Source organism: Mesocricetus auratus, unplaced genomic scaffold (genome assembly GCF_017639785.1).
Source record: "Mesocricetus auratus isolate SY011 unplaced genomic scaffold, BCM_Maur_2.0 Super-Scaffold_100047, whole genome shotgun sequence".
NCBI classification, from domain to species: Eukaryota; Metazoa; Chordata; class Mammalia; order Rodentia; family Cricetidae; genus Mesocricetus; species Mesocricetus auratus.
In genome coordinates, this window is record NW_024429224.1 from 3,800,832 (window position 1) to 3,819,242 (window position 18,411).

Below are 18,411 nucleotides of genomic sequence, written 5' to 3' on the forward strand. Positions count from 1 at the left end.
TTGATGATGCCACCAAGGAGCATTTTCCTGAGTATTGTTTCTTACTCCTTTGATTTGTATGTAATTTTGGAGCTTATTTAATAAAATGCCAAACGTTTAATTGAGGCTTCAAAAGTTATCCGTTTGTGTGATTACAGCTGGAGTCTTGGGCAGGTTCTGATCACCATCTCCTGGTAGGGTCTGATGAATTGCAGGAGTCTCTGTCATGCCTTGACAACTTTACTTTTGAGACTAAATGAAACCTCAGCAATGACAGCTATTAGCCATAAAGCAAGTATTCCTGGGCATCATAACTGCAGCTTAAATATTGGCAGAGGCCCCCATTTCATATTCCTGCAGCTCTGGCCAAAGTGCTAGAGACCTTGCCCTTCCCAGATTCTCTGCAGAACCACTGATTCTTGAAAAGTAGGACTAGGCTGTGGACTTAATTAAATCATACATTTATTTACCATTAATCTGGGGGGTTTGGTTGCTTTTGAAAGACAAACATCTGTAGCCCTTGAAATATTAAGTACAAAGCCGGGTGGTGGTGCACAATTTTAATCCCAGCACTCAAGGCAGAGACAGGAGGATCTCTTGAGTTAAGAGGCCAGCCTGGTGTACAGAGTGAATTCCAGGACAGCCAGGTCTACACAGAAAGACCCTGTCTTGAAAAACCAGAAATACAAAATACTCCCCCAACATCTCAAGATTTATTAAGTAAAACTCACTGTAGTTGCATCCTGAAGCGCTTTAATCAAAAAGTATTGCACCACAAATGACTCACAGCAGTTTTTAGATAATACCATCTATCCCTATTTACATTGGTAGTAAGATCACAGTCCAGTGCTCATATAGAAAGGGCTACACGTACTGTTTCGTTACCAAAGTTTATAGAAGTAAAGTGCATCAAGCCACTCAATAGCTATTGCACTCTTCTAGTGCTGGAGGAGCTTAGCATGCAGCAGGAAAGTCATTTAAGAGAGTGGGCCCCACAGCTACATCTCAACCTGCAGGCAGGCGAGGATGTGTGTGTGTGCATGTGAGAGAGACAGACAGAGACAGGAAGACAGATGGACCAGCTCAAGGGGCTGAGAAACCTTAGGCCTAGAAAGGACTCTGAACCTGGGATTGCAGCTGCTTTTGGAGGGCTATGGACTGCCCAGTCTTCTGGGAGTTCTTACCTGGGATAGGAGGAAAGTTGGAAATCCCACTTGGTAGAAAAGCTACATCTTCCTCAGTAAAGTCACAGAACAATGGGATTCTGGTTTCATGCCCTACTAAATGGAAAACTTTAAGAGCCACAGCCAAAGCAATGCCATCCTGATTTAGAAGGCAAATGCTGCAAATACTTGGATTTCTATATGGCAGGCACACTGTATGTGTGCACATACATATGTTGACCTTAAGATGGAAAACATAAATTTACCAATAAATGTTAACTTTAGAAGCTTCAGTTATTACTTTAATTGCTAATGAAACTTTCAACAAACTCAAATCAAATGGTTCCCCTTGAGAGTTAAAGTGGCTTATCCAAAACAAGTGTAAAAATGAATATGAGTTTCTATCAGCTAAAACTGAGGCATATGTGCTATCAAGTGTGGCAGCCAACTGGGCTGTCTGGATGCCATGTACGAATGTAGTGTTACACACTGGGGTAGGAGAGTTGAATTCAGCAGGTTGTTCTTAAGTAAAAAAGTGTGACTGGCTCTTGCTCAGCGGTAGTGTGACAGAATTCAGAGCAAAGCCAGAGAAAGTCCACGCAGGTGCACAGAAGGCAAGCATAGTGACAAGGGCACGGCTGGCCCTGCAAAGACTTGGTGCTCTGATTTTATGATACAGAAGACATGTTTATAATAGTGAAGAACATTTGCTATAAAAATAGTTTAAAATGGTTTACCAGCAACCCATCCAAGACGAGCACATTCATTAAGAAGGCAACTGAGTGTATTTGGTGCTCTACGTAGAGATCATTCCGTCTGCTTGCTAGCTTTCTCAGGACTGGGAAGTTGCATACTCATCAGTCCACATTGGCCCCGTTACCTATGAGATGGACACATCTCAAGTTCTAGGTGGTTGGGGAAACAAAGTGAAATGATACTTTCTTGAGAGGCAACATGGCATGAGAACCCCAGCATGCTAGTGGAAGGGGACTTCACAGACCACCCTTGAGTTGGCTTTTTTATGAAAGAACTGGCACCACCTTCAGTCATGTCACCTCTGTTTGATAATTAGTTGTTCCCTGACATGCCAATCACTTCAATTTTAAGTGCTAATTCAAAGATAGAGGACTCAACTACAGCTGGCCAGAGCTGGGATATTAGCAGCACTATGAAGATCTGAGCAGTGCCCAGGATCGCTCGTTTGGTGACCAGAATGAAGTTCATACCAGCTTTCAGGGAGGTGGGCCTAAAGTCTTGTAAACAGTGTCTAGACACTTGTACAAAATACTGCAGTTAACAGCAATTAAAAACCCACCCAGTCTGGTGTGTCAGTTTTTTTTCACAAAGAGTGTCAGCCCATGTAGCTCCCTCCTTGGGTGGTTCTAGGACCATGGTATCCGAGGGTTGGAGATAGATGGCCGGATGCTGCCCTTGGGAGCTGGTTTGGATCCAAACCAAGACATCTGCATTTGAAACAGAAAAGGTTTCTGAACTGAGAAACAGAACTCGGGGCATTGGGAGCAGAAACAGCCCTTGCCTTCAAGTCATCCCAGCTAGTCAGGAGTAAGCAGGAAGTGTCCAATAAGGCAGTGTGCAGCTAAGAGCCCAGATTCAGGGGAAGGAATGGAGTGAGGAACTCCACTGAGGAGAGGAGTGGAGCTGGAGGAAGGCTTCTCCCACTCTATCCCAGCATCTATGCAGGTGCTTTTCAAGTGCATGGGGTTTGCTGTGCTGGTGACTGAAGCTGAGACCTTGCACATACTAGGCAAGTACTTTATCACTGAGCTATACCCCAGCCCAGGGAAGATGAAAGAGAAAAAAAGCCCCCAAAACTCCTGTTAAATGTAGGTGCCAGGCCAGAACCGGAGCAGCTGAGGAAGTGCCATCAATGAGAATGCTGTGATGCACAGAAGTTTGGTGTCTGGCAGTGACAAAGAACAGAACATTGGGCTAACAAATGTTCTTTGGGGGCTGGAGAGATGGCTCAGCAGTTAAGGGTACTGGTTGCTCTTCCAGAGGTCCAGAGTTCAATTCCCAGCAAACACATGGTGGCTCACAACCATCTATAATAGGATCTGATGACCTTTTCTGGTATGCAGGTATACATACAGAGCACTCATACATAAAATATAAATAAAAGAATGTTCTTTGAACTGCCTGGTCAATTTCATCTTACAAAAGCAAATAAACTACCAGGCAGTGGTGGCATAAGCTTTTAATCCCAGCACTCAGGAGGCAGAGGCAGCTGGGTCTGAGTTCAAGGCCAGAGCAAGTTCCAGGATAGCCAGGGCTACACAGAGAAACACTGTCTCGAATGCCTTTCCCCTGGTCACCTGCCTCAAGAGCTGGTCTGGATGTCAGTGCCTGGGCAACGGACAATACTGTGCAGCAGTGGAACCAGCAGACTAGGGATCCTACCTTATACTCCAGAGTCTCTTTGAGCATGTTCTCTTCTTCTTGTGAGAAGTTCAACAGCACTGACACTGCTTTTATGAGATGAAAAGCCTGAAACAAAACCCACTTTTGCTGCCATAGGCCTTGGAGGTAGGCAGGCAGTCAAGGGACTGAACTGCAGCATTTCCTGTTTCCCTTGGGTCACAAGGATGAGGTGGTGGGTGCAGTTCCAGCTCTTTGAGTCATCTCTCACTTTGGGAGCCAAGAGAATATCCTCAACAGCTCCCTGCTCTTCACACTGGACAGACTGTTTCTAGGTCTTTGGCTTCAGCAACACTCAAGCTAAAATTCAGAGGGGAACCCACATCTCCCCAGGAACCACTCACTCCCCATCGTGGTCTGCTCAGCAAGTCAGTACTGAGGCACGAGGGGAAGGTGGAAGCAGGCTGAGGAAGCCGTGCAGGACGGGCTGTACAAGCCCCACACCCAAAAAAGCACCTTGAAGTCTTTACCTCAGATTCTCGACAGGACATGAATTTTAAAACAACATGTTTAAGGTATTCAAAGTTGATCTCTCGGGCGTCAGTCAGGTCAGCATTATTGGTGACAGAAGGGGCCATATTTGGTATCTCAGGGCTTGTCTTCTCTCGAACCTCAAAAAGCTCACTGTCAGGCCTGATTTTCTGAAAAGCAATGGGAAATGTACCATGTCAAGCCCCTCCAGTGAGTTCTGGGATCACAGGAAGATTCTCTAGACCCAGCTGTAAACAGCTCCTCCACTAACGGCACATCACTGGACAAAAGGGCCCTTGACTAGAAGGAAGTGCCTGGCCTGAGGAAGGCTCAGCTCTTAGGCTGAGAGGAGGGAACCAGGCCCTGTCAAATGGTCACAAGAACACTTCTCAAGCTTTAGGACCCCTCTCCCACCAGCCCACACCTGACTTCTCATAGAGCCCTCTGCAATCAACTAAGGGAACACCCCAGGGAGCCAACAACCTCAGGAGGACCAGAGTCAGGGGTGTGGGAGTGAGTGTGTGCAGGGCATAAGGGGCACTCACCAGCTCCTTCTGCAGGGTCTTCTTAAGCTCCAGCATCCTCTGCTGCATCTGCTTCATAATCTGTGGTAACCCCCCCAAACCAGCTGTCAGTGCCATGTTAGCAGGCCCTAAAAGGCCCTCCTGTTCCTTGCTGCTGTTGCACCCCTTGCTTCCCCAGGAGCCGTAGGGGCCACAGTATTATCATGTTCTTTCAATAGAACACTGCCCACCCGACCTCTTGTGCTGGGCCCTCAGGCCTGCTCAGTGCCCACACACTTGGGAGAGTGCTGCTGAGAGTGGCTCTGCAGAATAATGACAGTTTTAAAAGTGTGGGTGTTGAATGTCCTGGGACTGGAGCTGCCATGTGGATGCTGGGAATTGAACCCAGGTTCTCTGTACGAGCAGCACTCTTTTTTTTTTTTTTAAAGATTTACTCATTTATTATGTATACAGTGTTCTGCCTGCACATCAGAAGAGGGCACCAGATGTCATTCTAGATGGTTGGGAGCCACCATGTGGTTGCTGGGAATTGAACTCAGGACTTCTGGAAGAGCAGTCAGTTCAGTGTTCTTAACCTCTGAGCCATCTCTCCAACCACGAGCAGCACTCTTAACCACTAAGCAATCTATCCAGCTCCTCAGATTCCTTTTTTGTTGTTCAGATCTCACGGTTATCACTGCTGTACTGATAATTTCAGTATTTTCTGCATAATCCACTAATACTGGATACTGGTTTTATTTTTATGTCTTAACCAGTAGGTTTATTATAAGGCTTAAATGTAGTTTACTATACAGTCTCCATTCATTCAAAATGAATGAAACTTTATAATCTGTAACAAGGGATTTTATTTTCCTTAGTGACAGGGATCAAGTTCAAGGAAAGAAATTGTTTTTTGAGACAAGGTTTCTTCTGTGTAGCCCTGCCTGTCCTGGAACTCTGTAGACCAGTTTGGTTCAAACTCACAGAGATCTGCCTGCTTCTGTCTCCCAAGTACTGGGATTAAAGGTATGGGCCATCATGGTGAGACCAGTCTCTAAAGAAAGCTTCTCATGGGCTGGAGAGATGGCTCAGAGGTTAAGAGCACTGACTGCTCTTCCAGAGGTCCTGAGTTCAATTCCCAGCAATCACATGGTGGCTCACAACCATCTCATAATGAGATCTGGTGCTCTCTTCTGGCCTGCAGGCAAACATGAAGACGGAACACTGTATACATAATAAATAAATAGATCTTTAAAAAAAGCAAGCTTTCCATGGCCCAGGATAGCCTTTCCTTCTGCATCTGTTTCTAGAGTGCAAGGTTACAGGTGTGCATCACTACCTTCAGCAAGGACGTACGTAACTTGCACTGAGAGAGGTAAACACTGTAGGACAGAGGGGTGAGACCAAAAACCATCAGAAAGCCAGTACCAACCTCTTGAGGAGAGATGGCAGATTTCGTGGAAGGGGTAATGGCATTGAGGAGGAACAGTGGGGTCGCAGGCTGAGGGCTGGGCTAGAGCAGGCCCACAGCTAGCCAGGTGCTGGGTGTCCTCACCTTATTTTTCTCTGTAAGCTGCTGCTCTAAGTCCTGCTTTTCTTTCTGTAGCTGCTCTAGATCCATGGCTTCAACCTCACCATTTGGAGTTCCTTCTGCAGCCTGAATCTCATACTCAGAACCCTGCATGGCTTTTGCGATGACCTACAGGATAAAAGGCAGACTGAGATGCAGGTCCATGGGGAAAAAGTGCCAGCTCGCTGCACAGGTGTGGTACGGCATGTTACAGCTGGTGAGAACTAAGGTAAGACATGAGAAGATTTCACCCAGTGCCTGCCAGGTGAACTAGTGATTTTGATGATTAATTAGCACACTAACAGGTGCTGCCAAACAGATGACCCTACAGGTCCCAAGCCCCCTAGGCAGCTGGGCACCCCAAAAGTGCAGAGCAGGCACTCTACCGTACCCCCAGCACAGGGATGGCACTCACAAGTGGCTCCTGGCCCTGTAGCTGCAGGGGGCCCTCTCCTGTTGTGGCGTGTCCAGCCGCCTCCTGGGCTCTGCAGCTCCTCAAGGCCTCCAGTTCACTCTGCAGTTGGTGGATCTGCAGTAGGGCAGAATCGTGACCTAGGGTGGTAGGAGTATGTGTGAGCCAGTAACTACACACTGCTCTGTGGCAGGCAGGCTGACCAGCGACACCTTGCTGGTCAAGAGTCAACTCCTCACCTTTCTCCAGCTGGCGAAGTTCCTGCTCCTTATGGAGAAGCACATCATCCTTTTCACACAGGTTCCGGTTTTTCTCTTCTATGATGGTTGTTAGCTGGGCAGCCTTAGCAGGAAACTCAGCATAAGAAGGGCAGACATAATCCCCTCTCCTACAGAATTCCATTTTCCAACTGGGGGGGTGGGGAGCCCTCTATGACATCAGTAGCCTAGAACAAACCCATGGCAATTGGATCTGTTCTGTTGAACGGCCCTGCCCCTCTGGTCTATGCTGGGCCGAGCCAGAGTACAGATGTTCTGGTCAGCCTCTCCAAACATCTTTTCCTGAGCACTCACGCGGCACCAGCCTGTTGCACTGCCTCATTCTGGTGTCAGGAGGTATGATTTCCCTAAGTTCTTTTCAGAGGTGCCTAGGGTTCAGATTGGTCAACAAGTCATTAGCGGTCTCTACCAGTAGAACCAGAGCCAGGTGCTCTGTCTGTCCCCACATATGGTTTCCCTACATGACTCTGGGTAGCAGGTGGTGACGTACCACGACACAGAGTCAAGACTGTTAGATCTCTACTTAAGGACTTTTCACCAATCAGTGTTTTTTCTTTTCTTTTCTTTCTTTTTTTTTTTTTTTTTTGAGACAACATTTCTTTGTGTAGCCCTAGCTGTCCTGGAACTAGCTCTACAAACCAGGCTGTCCTCAAACTCACAGAGATATGCCTGCCTCTGCCTCCCGAGTGCTGGGATTAAAGGTGTGCGCTACCACCACCCAATTTCCAATCAATGCTTTACAACTAAATAACTAGCCATGAAAAGTTAGGAAGGGGCATCACCTGGGCTAAGGTTTCTTGCTAATAGTTTCTCCTGTATCCTACAGGTCACAGGGCATCTCCCAATTGACTGTGTTCCCTGAAACCCTTGACATGCTACCCAGGGTGTGTAGGCCTCTCTGGTGGCCCTACAACAGGAGGCACAGTGCTCCTGAGACAGCAGGGGAACATGGTTTGGCCTACACCTTGGCAGCCAGCTAGGGCCCTACCTGTTGCTGGAGCTCTTCCCTCTGTTTCCGCACCTCCTCCAGGGCTTGCGCCATAGCCACACTCACAATTTCTCTTTGACTCCATTCATCCTACAATTTAGAAAACAGGGAGATGACTGAGTCCCAAAACAATCTATATTTTCTTATCTATGTCCTTCACCCGAAGCCCAACAGAGAGGTCTGCACTACGCAGGGTCAGGCATTCTTCCTGTTTCCTTTCATGCCTCTGCTAGCTGCCTTGTTGTGATGGGGGAAGTCCTTCTGTGAATGTGTGTCTGATTGGTTGATTAAATAAAGCACTGTTGGCCAATAGGGAAGCAAGATAGGCAGGACTTGGAATGGAAGATGATTCTGGGGAAGAGAGACACGATGTAGGACACCAGAGTAGTAAGAGGTCCAGACCCTTTCTCCAGGAACAGAAGATCACGTGGAAATACTTAGATTAGCAGTTATGGGTTAATAATTAAGTCAGAGCTAGTCAATAAGAAACCAAGCAAACGGCCAACAGCTTCATAATTAATATAGTGTCTCATGTGTTATTTGGGGGCAGAGACAGCAGTGGGACCCAAGTGGCTGGCGGGAAGACTACATGTTACATTGTTGGACCCTGCATCTACTCTCACAAATGGGCACATCAATGAGGGCCAACGGTCCTGGAAGCTCACCATCCAGTAACCAGAACTGGTCTAATGAAATCCACGCAAAACAAGAAGGCTCACTGGTACAATGTGGTCACAGGAAATGTAAGAAAGCAGCTGCTGAGCTTTACAAGAGCTCATTCTCACTGATTCATCCACAAAAGTCCCCTACCCCACATTTTTTTGTTTTTCAAGACAGGGTTTCTCTGTGTAACAGCCCTGGCTGTCCTGGAACTCACTCTGTGGACCAGGCTGGCCTCAAACTCACAGAGATCCACCTGCCTCTGCCTCTCAAGTGCTGGGATTAAAGGTGTATACCAACACGGCCCAGTCACAAAAGTCCTTTTAAAAGACTTATTTTTATTACTTATATGTGTGCAAGTGTAAGTATATGTCATGTGTGTATGGGTACCTACAGAGGCCAGAAAGGGGCCCTGGATACTACAGATCAAGCAGTTATGAGTTGACTGAGTTGGGCAGTAGGAACTGAAGAGCAGGAAGTTCTCTTAATGGCTCAGCTATTCTAGTCTCCATAACCCTAATAAAAATTTAAAGTTACATTTATTTATTTATTGTGTGTGCATGCATGTGTGTGGGCATGCCATTATGTGCCTATGGAGGCCCGAGAATTTGGTAGCAAGGCCTTCATCTTCTTAGCCATATCACCAGTCTATGAGCCTACTTTCTAAGAGTGAAAACAGGTTCCAAGAGGTTTGGTGATCTGCCTCAGGTTCCAGAACTAGCAGGTGGCAGGAACAGACCAAGAGCCAGAGCCAGCTGGACCCAAGTCCGGGGACTCTAGATGACAGCTTTTGCCACCTAAAGCATCTTTGATGTGAGCAGGAACACCAGTGCCTTAGCTGACTGGCAGAGTTTCTGCAGGAATGGACTGTTAGTCACCACAGTCACCACAGTCCTCCTCTGATAGTATGTTCATGCTGGTCAAGAGTCACAATATAAAATACAACCTCTCAGGTCTTGATCACAGTCAGGGAGATGCACTGAGGAGAATATAGTAATGCTTATTGTTTCTGTCTACCCAGAACCCCCTGCTCTTTCGTGTAAGCACAACATGGCAAGGACTGGGCTGTCAATAATGATGCCCTAATTTTGGGGCAAATGATTCAAGTCTGATATATAACAGCATCTATTTCCCTTGACCAAATTCAGCTAGCAGGCAGTTTTGTTGCCAAGAACAACAATCAGTCTTCTGTATACGGACCCTTGTTTATACTCTGAAACTAAGTTAAAGAAGACCTCTTGAAATATTCCAAGATCAGAGCTGATGTATGTTCATTCCCCAACATAGGAAACTGTCTACTGTGGGAGAAAGAAGACCATCAGTTTCTCTGGGTCTGTGGTATCTTGGCTCTTCCTACCAGCTCTCCCTGGGTCAGCTGTGGGACCATGACATGCTGAACCTTACTTGAGAAATAACAATTGTCTTCACAGTGAGTCTACCTGTGGTATACTGGTATCTGAACTTGAGAGGCTAACAGTTGAGACCCTGAAATACACTGTACAAGACTCCTTACCAGGGTCCTCTGATCATCTACTACTACTACACACACACAGATGAATACACAGACACACACAAGCACTTACACTCTCCATTCACACAAACACAACAGATTTATGATAATGAGGGATTACAGTGGCATACACAGCCAGGTAAATATAACTGCGAAGTACCTCAGAGACCCACAAGCCCCCAACTGTTGGACTCCAAGTTGATATTCCAGCCTGCCAAAGATATAAGATATAAACCATGATTTTATATCTTTCAGAAGCTGTTAGGGCTCCCACACACGGCAGCTATGCACTTGGGGTTGAGCCTGGTTTTGGCGGAGTATGGGGGGGGGAATGTTCAGGGAACAGCTCGCCTGGTCTACAGAGCGAGTTCCAGGACAGCCTCCAAAACAACACAGAGAAACCCTGTCTCAAAAAACCAATAAATAAATAAAACTAAATAAATAAAAGTGTGGTGATGAACACCTTTAATCTCAGTTCAAGACCACATGGGAATGTAGAGTAAGCCTGTCTTTAAAACAAACAACAACAACAAAACAACAAAAACCCTAAACATGTATATATCACATTACAGTACTTTAAAAACATATGGAGACAGGAAGGAAGGCTGGAGAGATGGCTCAGCAGTTCAATTCCCAGTACCACAGGGTAGCTCACAACTATGTAGTTTCAGTTCTAGGGTTGCACAGATAAACATGAGGCAAAACACATGAATGACAGTTAAAGAGGAGGAGAAGGGGATCCGACACCAATGAAAACAGGTGGCCCCTCAGCGTGCCTCTGCTGCAGTTCCCTCAGAGTTCTACATCCAGAGCAGCTTCAAGGCAGCAGCTGGCTGTGACGGTCCAGCCTCTCAGCCTACTCCAGTCAGGACTTCAGAGAGGCTTACACTTTCCCATTGCACAGAGACTGGACAACAAATAACACGGCTAACTCTTCCAAGACTTGACCATTATCCCAATTTTCCCAGAGTCTCCTAAAAGATGCCAGCACCCCCAGACGATAGTAAGCAGTCTATTGAACATGACGCCCACATTTCCAAAAGGTGGGGTTGATGGCTTTTGGTCATTTGATGAGTTATAGATCTTTGTCATTGTTTAGGGGGTTGGTTTCAAGTTACTGGTCATAGGAAAAAAGATAAGCAAAGGAGTTAGACTCAAGGATCTCTTTCTGAAGGAAAAAAAGGGATATAGTATAGAAATGATGAGGTAAGAGGATAGATTGTTGGGTCTACTTTAAACAAATACTTTACATTGGTATGGATTTTTGTATATTGATACAAATTTAAGGTTATTTTATGTTTCTATTCTTGTTTAAGGTTATTGTACCTATGCAGCTTATTTTAAAAGGTTATATAAAATTTTAGTCTTTGAAAGCTATTTAGGATAATAAATACAGACTAACATTCTTTTTTTGTTTGTTTGTTTTTTTGGGACAGGGTTTCTCTATATTGCTTTGGAACCTGTCCTGGAACTTGCTCTGTAGACCAGGCTGGCCTCGAACTCACAGAGATCCGCCAGCCTCTGCCTCCCGAGTGTTGGGATTAAAGGCGTGCACCACCAATGCCAAGAGGATTAACAGTCATTTATAACTATCAAACCTGTATGTTAGGTATGTTCTCAAGGTCATACAGGGATATGTTTTAGATAGATAGATGATCTTCAAACACTTCAAAGACCACTGAGTATGGCATTTAAAATGTTTTCATAACTTAGGGCTTGTCTTGATAGTGAGACAAGTACTCCAAAAATGGATGATGGACATCTGTGGTGGCATTTTGTTTGTAATCTAAGAAAAAAAAAGCTTGCCTGAAGATCAGAGTGCAGAGCTAAGCCATTAGTTAGCCACACAGGTCAGGCAGTGGTGGCACACACCTTTAATCCCAGCACTTCACATGCAGAGGCAGATGGATCTCTATGAGTTCAAGACCACCCTGGGCTACAAGAGATTGATCCAGTCTAAAAGAGAAACAGAGTCAGACAGTGATGGTTCACACCTTTAATTCCAGCACTTGGGAGTCACATACCTTTAACCCAGCCCAGGGAGGTAGAAACAGGAGTAATTTGGTACTGAGAGAAGAATATAAGGGAGGAGGAGAGAGGAGCACATTGCATTCAGTCTGACGATTCCTAGAGACAGGATTGTCCCTTTGCAGATTCAGTAGAGGTAAGAACTAGTAGCTGGCTGCTTTGCTTCTCTGATCTTTCAGCATTAACCTCTATATTTGACTCTGGGTTTTTATTATTAAAACCAATTAGAGCCGGGCGTTGGTGGCGCACGCCTTTAATCCCAGTCCTCTATTGTGTAATAAAATATTACAAATTGTCTTGTGACCCAGTGACTTGTTTTTGTGGCTGGATTGCAGATCTTATTCATCAGCCTGCTATACTATTGCTTCTTTTAAAATATAGACGCTATCCCTGCCAAATGTATACGATTCTTGTTTTTAACAATGTGGGTTTTGAAACCAAACCAGCTAAGTGTGAAAACAACAAGTTCAGTATCTTTCCTTCAAGGACTAGTTCCTCTGGGCTAGAAACACTGAACATGTGACACTTGTCCCCATTTGAATCCTGCTAAAGAAGTTGCCACCCAACGCTGTGGATTTCAATAAGAGACCCATCTCCTGAGTGACCCTGATGGGGCTGTATGTACTCACAGCCTTTCGTGATAACAAAGCCCAGCATCATGGTCTGTTAATGACTGTTGACAGCACCAACAGTAGGCAATCAGTTCTATTTCCTGACTGTAAGTCAACTGAAAGCTACTGTTCTCACAGATGTAAAAAAGTGCCTTTTCATCCTGCTTTGAGACATGGTCCTGCAATGTGGCAGTGGTAGGTAGCCTTTGGCCCAGCATTTTCTTGCCGTGCCCATGTGCTTCACCACGTCTGCTAACCAGTTGAGAGTGTCACATAGAATACTCTCTCATTCAAATGGCTGGGATAGTTCTTGCCTACTTACTCAGCCAGGAATGACAGCCCAGACAGCAGAGCTTCCGGTGTCTGCAGATTAGTTTGCTACAGCTGCTTTAAAACATTTTGTTGAACTTATTAACATGGATGACCATGTTACTAGGTTTGCAGGCCTTTGTGTACACTGAGCAAACACTAGCAACTGGGTTAACTCCCTAGACCTCTTTATAGGATTTAACCAAGATATTAGCAGGCTGTTCTCCCTCAGGAGCAAAGTCCTTTTTCTGCCTCTTCAAGCTTCCAGAACTGCAACCCTCAGCCTCAGGCCCATTCCTCCATCTTCAAAGGCAGCAATTGGGCATGGTAGCACAGGCCTGTAATCCTAGCACTTGGGAGAGGGATCACAAGTTCAAAAACAGCTTTGGCCAGTGATTTTTTTTTTTTATTTCTTTCGAGACAGGGTTTCTTTGTATTGTTTTGGAGGCTGCCATGGAACTCTGTAGACCAGGCTGGACTCGAAGTCACAGAGATCCACCTGCCTCTCCCTCCCGAGTGCTAGGATTAAAGGCATTAGCCACCACCGCCCTGCATGGCCAGTGATTTTTGAGGCAAGTCTTGGCTATGTGAGACTCTGTTTCAAGCAAAACCCAACACCTCTACTTGTTTCTGCTGTCACATCATGCCTTCTGATTGTATGGAACCGTTCCTCAGCCTCACTGAGGACTCTTTTGTTTTTGTTTTTCAAGTCAGGGTTTCTCTGTAGCTTTGGAGGTTGTCCTGGAACTCACCCTGTAGACAAGACTGGTCTCTGTCTACCAAGTGCTGAGATTAAAGGTGTGTGCAACCATTGCCCAGGTTCATTTATTTTAATCTAACCTGCAGACTTCCCTTTGTAATAGAAGATGACTATGAATTAGGATGTGCACAGAGTGCAGGCTGCCCTCAGCTTCTGCCCCTGCCTCAGCCTCTGAGCACTGGGACTATATAGCATGTACCACCACACACACAATACCCTATTTCACATTTATCCCCCACCCCACACACATCAAGTTTCTCTGTGTAGCTCTGGCTGTTCTGGAACTCACTCTGAAGATCAGGCTGGCTTTGAACTCAGAGATCTACTTGCCTCTGCCTCCTAAGTGTTGGGACTAGAAGTGTGCACCACTATGGCCTGGCAATATACTTTTACAAAATATATTGATATAATATTATGGGGTGTTTTGTTGTTATTGATGTTTTGTTGAGGCAGGTTCTCTAGCCCAGGCTGGCCTCAAACTTGATAAGTAGCTATGAATTAGTTGCTATATTTCTTATAACCTTATATCTATAAGACACATAGTAATATTTCAGTTTTCATTCCTGACTTTGGGTATTTGTGCCATTTTTTTGTGTCATTTCCTTTTTTTCTTAATCCATTTTTCTTTGAGCTTTAACAAATCAGTTAAGTTAATCAATTTTAGGGACTGGCAATATGATTAAGTCAAGTAACAGTACTGACATCAAGCCTAATGATCTCCTCAAGCCTGAGGCCAGAGGGCAACTGTTTCCACTAGTTCTCAGGCCTCTACACCCATCCCACCCCCAAATACATGGAGTTAAAAGAAAAATCAATTTTAGGTTCCAATGATTTTTTAAAATTTTTAAAAAATATTTTATTTATTTATTTATTGTGCATACAGCCTTTTGTCTGCAGGCCAGCAGAGGGTACCAGATCTCATTCAAGGTGGTTGTGAGCTACCATGTGGTTGCTGGGAATTGAACTCAGGACCTCTGGAAGAACAGTCAGTGCTCTTAACTGCTGAGCCATCTCTCCAGCCCCCGATTTTTTTTTAAATGAGACTTTATTTAAGTTGTGTGTGTGTGTACACTTGTTCTTGTGTGTGTGTGCACGCTCACATGGAAGTCAGGGGTCACCATAACCACCTGTCACCTTATCTTTTATTTATTTATTTATTTTTGTTCTGTGAGGCTTGTGATGTTATTTGCATATCTGTCTTCCAAATTCACCTTATCTTTTGAGACAGGGTCTCTCACTGAACCTGAAACTCACTCATTTGGCTTGACTGGCTGAAGCTCCTGGAATCCATCTGTCTGCCTCCCCAGTGCTGAAATTACAAGTGCCCAATATTGTGCCTGACTGTTTTTTCTTTTTTTGAGGCAGAGTCTAACTATGTAGTGCTGGCTGGCCTGGAATTCACTATGTAGACCAGGCTAGCCTCCAACTCAAAGAGCCTGCCTCTGCCTCCTAAGGGCTGGGATTAAAGGTGTGTGCCACCACTACCTGGCTGCTATTCTGTTTTTCTAATTTTTATTTATCCTAATCCTCTGTGCTGACTTCCAGACTTGTCAGTTAAAAAAATTACCAGATATGTCCTAGACACCTGTGAATGGTATCTCTATGTGCCCAGTTACCTCAGTGGCCAACCCTCTGGGCAGGTGGAATTTTGGTCTCCAAAAGACAATTTTGGTTGTCATCAGTGGGCTGGCTACTGACATCTAATGGACAGAGACCAAAATACTACTAGAGTCCCAACAAAGCACATCTGCTGCAAGATGCCTAAACAAAGAATATTAGCGCAAATACCAACAGTGCTGAAGCCATGGAACACTTAGCTCCATAAACCAAACCTACGAGTCAGTCACTCTGACACCTGGTTCTTTTTTCCTCCTGGCAATCAGTGGCAAGTCCTAAATGTCCATGGCTAGCATTCACCCGGAATCTGAATGTGTCTTCCACACACTCAACTAAAATGGCCATCTTTTCTTGCCCATGTTACTAAAAGCTTCCTTATAGAAGTTTCTCTATGCACAGTTAAGAGAAATTCCTTCAAAATAACCCTCTCCCATGCTTTCCCGCTCTAACCCTGTAATAGCTTCCATTATACTTCCTATCCCTGCTGTGCTCTGTGCTGGCAGCCCTGCTCTCCCTACCACTCAAGCTTTGGCCACACTGACCTTCCTGCTCTTCCCTGAATAGAACACGCCTTCTGTCTCACAGTCCTTCCTTGAATTGCTGGCCTCACTACTCAATATCATTTGCTGAAATGTCTTAGAAGTCGTCCCTTCCCGACTCAGTCCTTCCCACATCTTCGACTTTGATTTCCTCACAGCATTTGCTACTATTTGCAACTAATTTACTGTTTCTAGTTATATGCTCCACGGGGCAGGGACTGTCTGCCTTTATTCGACACATCCCAGCACCTCCTTTGATGCTTGGCAATTAGGGCCTCTCAGACATTGGCTGATGGAATAAAAACAAAACAACTCACTCCAATTCTGGCTTTATGGTGCAGGCCTGTAACCACAGCTACTTGGGAAGCTGAATCAGGTTGACAGCAAGTTTAGGACACTTCTCTGGGCTACAGAGAAATTCAAAACCAGCCTAAGGCAACTTAAACATAAAGTGATAGATATATAATTTAGCATTATAGTGGTTATTTAGTATCTTAGTTTATATTTTTTATTTATTTATTTATTGATTGATTGATTGCTTTTCGAGACAGGGTTTCTCTGTGACTTTGGAGGCTGTCCTGGAACTAGCTCTTGTAGACCAGGCTGGTCTCGAACTCACAGAGATCCACCTGCTTCTGCCTCCCGAGTGCTGGGATTAAAGGCGTGCACCACCACCACCACCTGGCCCAAGGTATCTTAGTTGAAAAAGAAAAAAGATTGCAAGATAACATGCTTTTCATGATGCAGCACCGTTGCTGTCAGAATCCAGGCATCTGTACTGGCCTGTCCTTGGGGTTCTGATGGGATACACTCTCGGCTGCAGCCACTAAGAGCGCCTCTTGTGCATATTCACTATGCTCCCTTTTATTTATTTATTTTATTTTTTATTTTTTGGTTTTTACGAGACAGGGTTTCTCTGTATTGTTTTGGAGGCTGTCGGTCCAGCCCGGCCTCGAACTCACAGAGATCCGCCTGCCTCTGCCTCCTGAGTGCTGGGATTAAAGGTGTGCGCCACCACTGCCCGGCTCTATGCTCCCTTTTAAAAGGGCCCTGCCTACCTCCTATCCCCTCTCTCTCTCTTTCTCCCTCTCTGTCTGTCCTCTCCTCTCTCCCCTCTTTCCTTCCTCCTCTCTCCTGTTGCTCCTATTTCCGGAGGCCAGTCTCCCTGCTTCCCTTTCCCCTTTTTATGATCCCTTTCCCTAATAAAAACCTTGCTGTTTGAACCCTGTTACATGGCATCTTTTTCTTGCGTGACTTTTCTTAAATTACAACAATTGCAATAGTGCCTGAGCAACTCACTGGATATTGTCAGGGCAGACCCTGAGCCATGGGTGTCGATAAGAGGTCTGCAAAGGCTTGATACCAGGATCAAACTGGACAAACACTGTCATGATTTACCTCCCAAAGGTATTATGAAGGGTCCAGGCAGCCCAGGGCGCATACAGAACATGGGCATGCAGTTCTATGCAGGGAACAACAGGAGTAAGATCTGATTAGAGCACTGGCTTCACAGAAAAGACAACAACCCAGCACTGTTCACTTCTGTACAAGGTCCCTAACACACACATCTTTTAAAGGACTTCTTTATGTGTCCTTGTGAAAAAACAAGCAGAGGAGTGCTCTGACAGCACAGCTTTCAGACAGGACATGGAGGAAGAGCTGGGCTTTGGGATGGAGTGAAGAGCTAGAGGAGACTAGCCCAACCTCTAACTCACCGCCCTGGGACTGACTGCCCTCAGAGCGTCAATAGCAAAAGAAGCGCAGCCTTCCTACTCCTGGGTCACGGGAGACTAGAGCAGATAACTAGCTATCAGCAGCACTGACGCAGGGGCAACACCTCTTCAATGTCAGTGTAGGACTTGGACCTGTCCACTCCAAACATGTGACAGATAGGAACTTCCGTAAAATGGATTCTATTAGATAAATACCTGCAGTTTCTTTAGCTCAACTTGGTGATGTTGTAAAGCCCGTTCACATTCATTTCTGCTTTCTTTAAGGGCCATATTTTCCTGCTGCAGCTGTCGCTGTAAAGTGAGCAGAGCACACTAAAGAAAAGGTCTTCCAAGCCGTCTCTCTCCAGCATGGTCCTTTTGAAATGCCTTTCTTGGGCTGAGGAAATAGCTCAGCTGGTAAAGTAGTCAGGGAGGTATGATGCTTTGAATTCACATTCCCAATACCAATGCGGACACAGCAAGCGGCAGCATGCATCTGAATCCCAGGGCTGTGCAGAGAATGGTGGATCTCTGGGGTTCGCTGGCCAGCTAGTCTAGCCAAATCAGTGAGATTCCAAACTGGGGAAGGCAGCTGATAAACAATCTCTGACCTCCATTAAGAGAAATGACCTTTATTTTTGGTCACGATAAGAGTAAGCAACAAGGTGGGGACAAGGAAGAAAAATGCTGAAAATCTCCAGGGGCAGGAGAGTGGCTCAGTTGTAGGACATATGCCTACCAGGTATGATGCTCAGTCTCTAGATCCTCTCAAGGAAGAGTAGCATGCTTCTTAAGACTGTAGGATACAGAGGGATCTTAAAAAGGAGAAGCCACTAAGGAGGAACAATATGAATTTCAGAGAAAA

General features: G+C 45.4%; 1 protein-coding gene across 7 annotated transcripts in view; it reads right to left on the reverse strand.

Moving 5' to 3' along the window:
* Window positions 1-673: 673 nt before the first annotated feature.
* Golga1 (golgin A1) overlaps window positions 674-18,411 on the reverse strand; it is a 52,637-nt gene continuing 34,899 nt past the window's right edge. For 3 of the 7 annotated variants that reach the window (XM_040735714.1, XM_040735713.1, XM_040735712.1), the window contains 8 exons: window positions 7,801-7,890; window positions 6,774-6,876; window positions 6,538-6,674; window positions 6,108-6,251; window positions 4,595-4,654; window positions 4,049-4,219; window positions 3,561-3,647; window positions 674-2,605 (listed from right to left, as the gene is read on the reverse strand). In XM_040735714.1, coding sequence (XP_040591648.1) covers window positions 2,525-2,605; window positions 3,561-3,647; window positions 4,049-4,219; window positions 4,595-4,654; window positions 6,108-6,251; window positions 6,538-6,674; window positions 6,774-6,876; window positions 7,801-7,890 — 873 coding nt within the window. In that variant the 3' untranslated portion in view covers window positions 674-2,524. Of the gene's footprint in view, window positions 2,606-3,560; window positions 3,648-4,048; window positions 4,220-4,594; window positions 4,655-6,107; window positions 6,252-6,537; window positions 6,675-6,773; window positions 6,877-7,800; window positions 7,891-17,762; window positions 17,880-18,411 lie in introns of all 7 variants that reach the window. The other 4 variants (XM_040735709.1, XM_040735710.1, XR_005873205.1 and 1 more) reach the window with 3 other exon arrangements.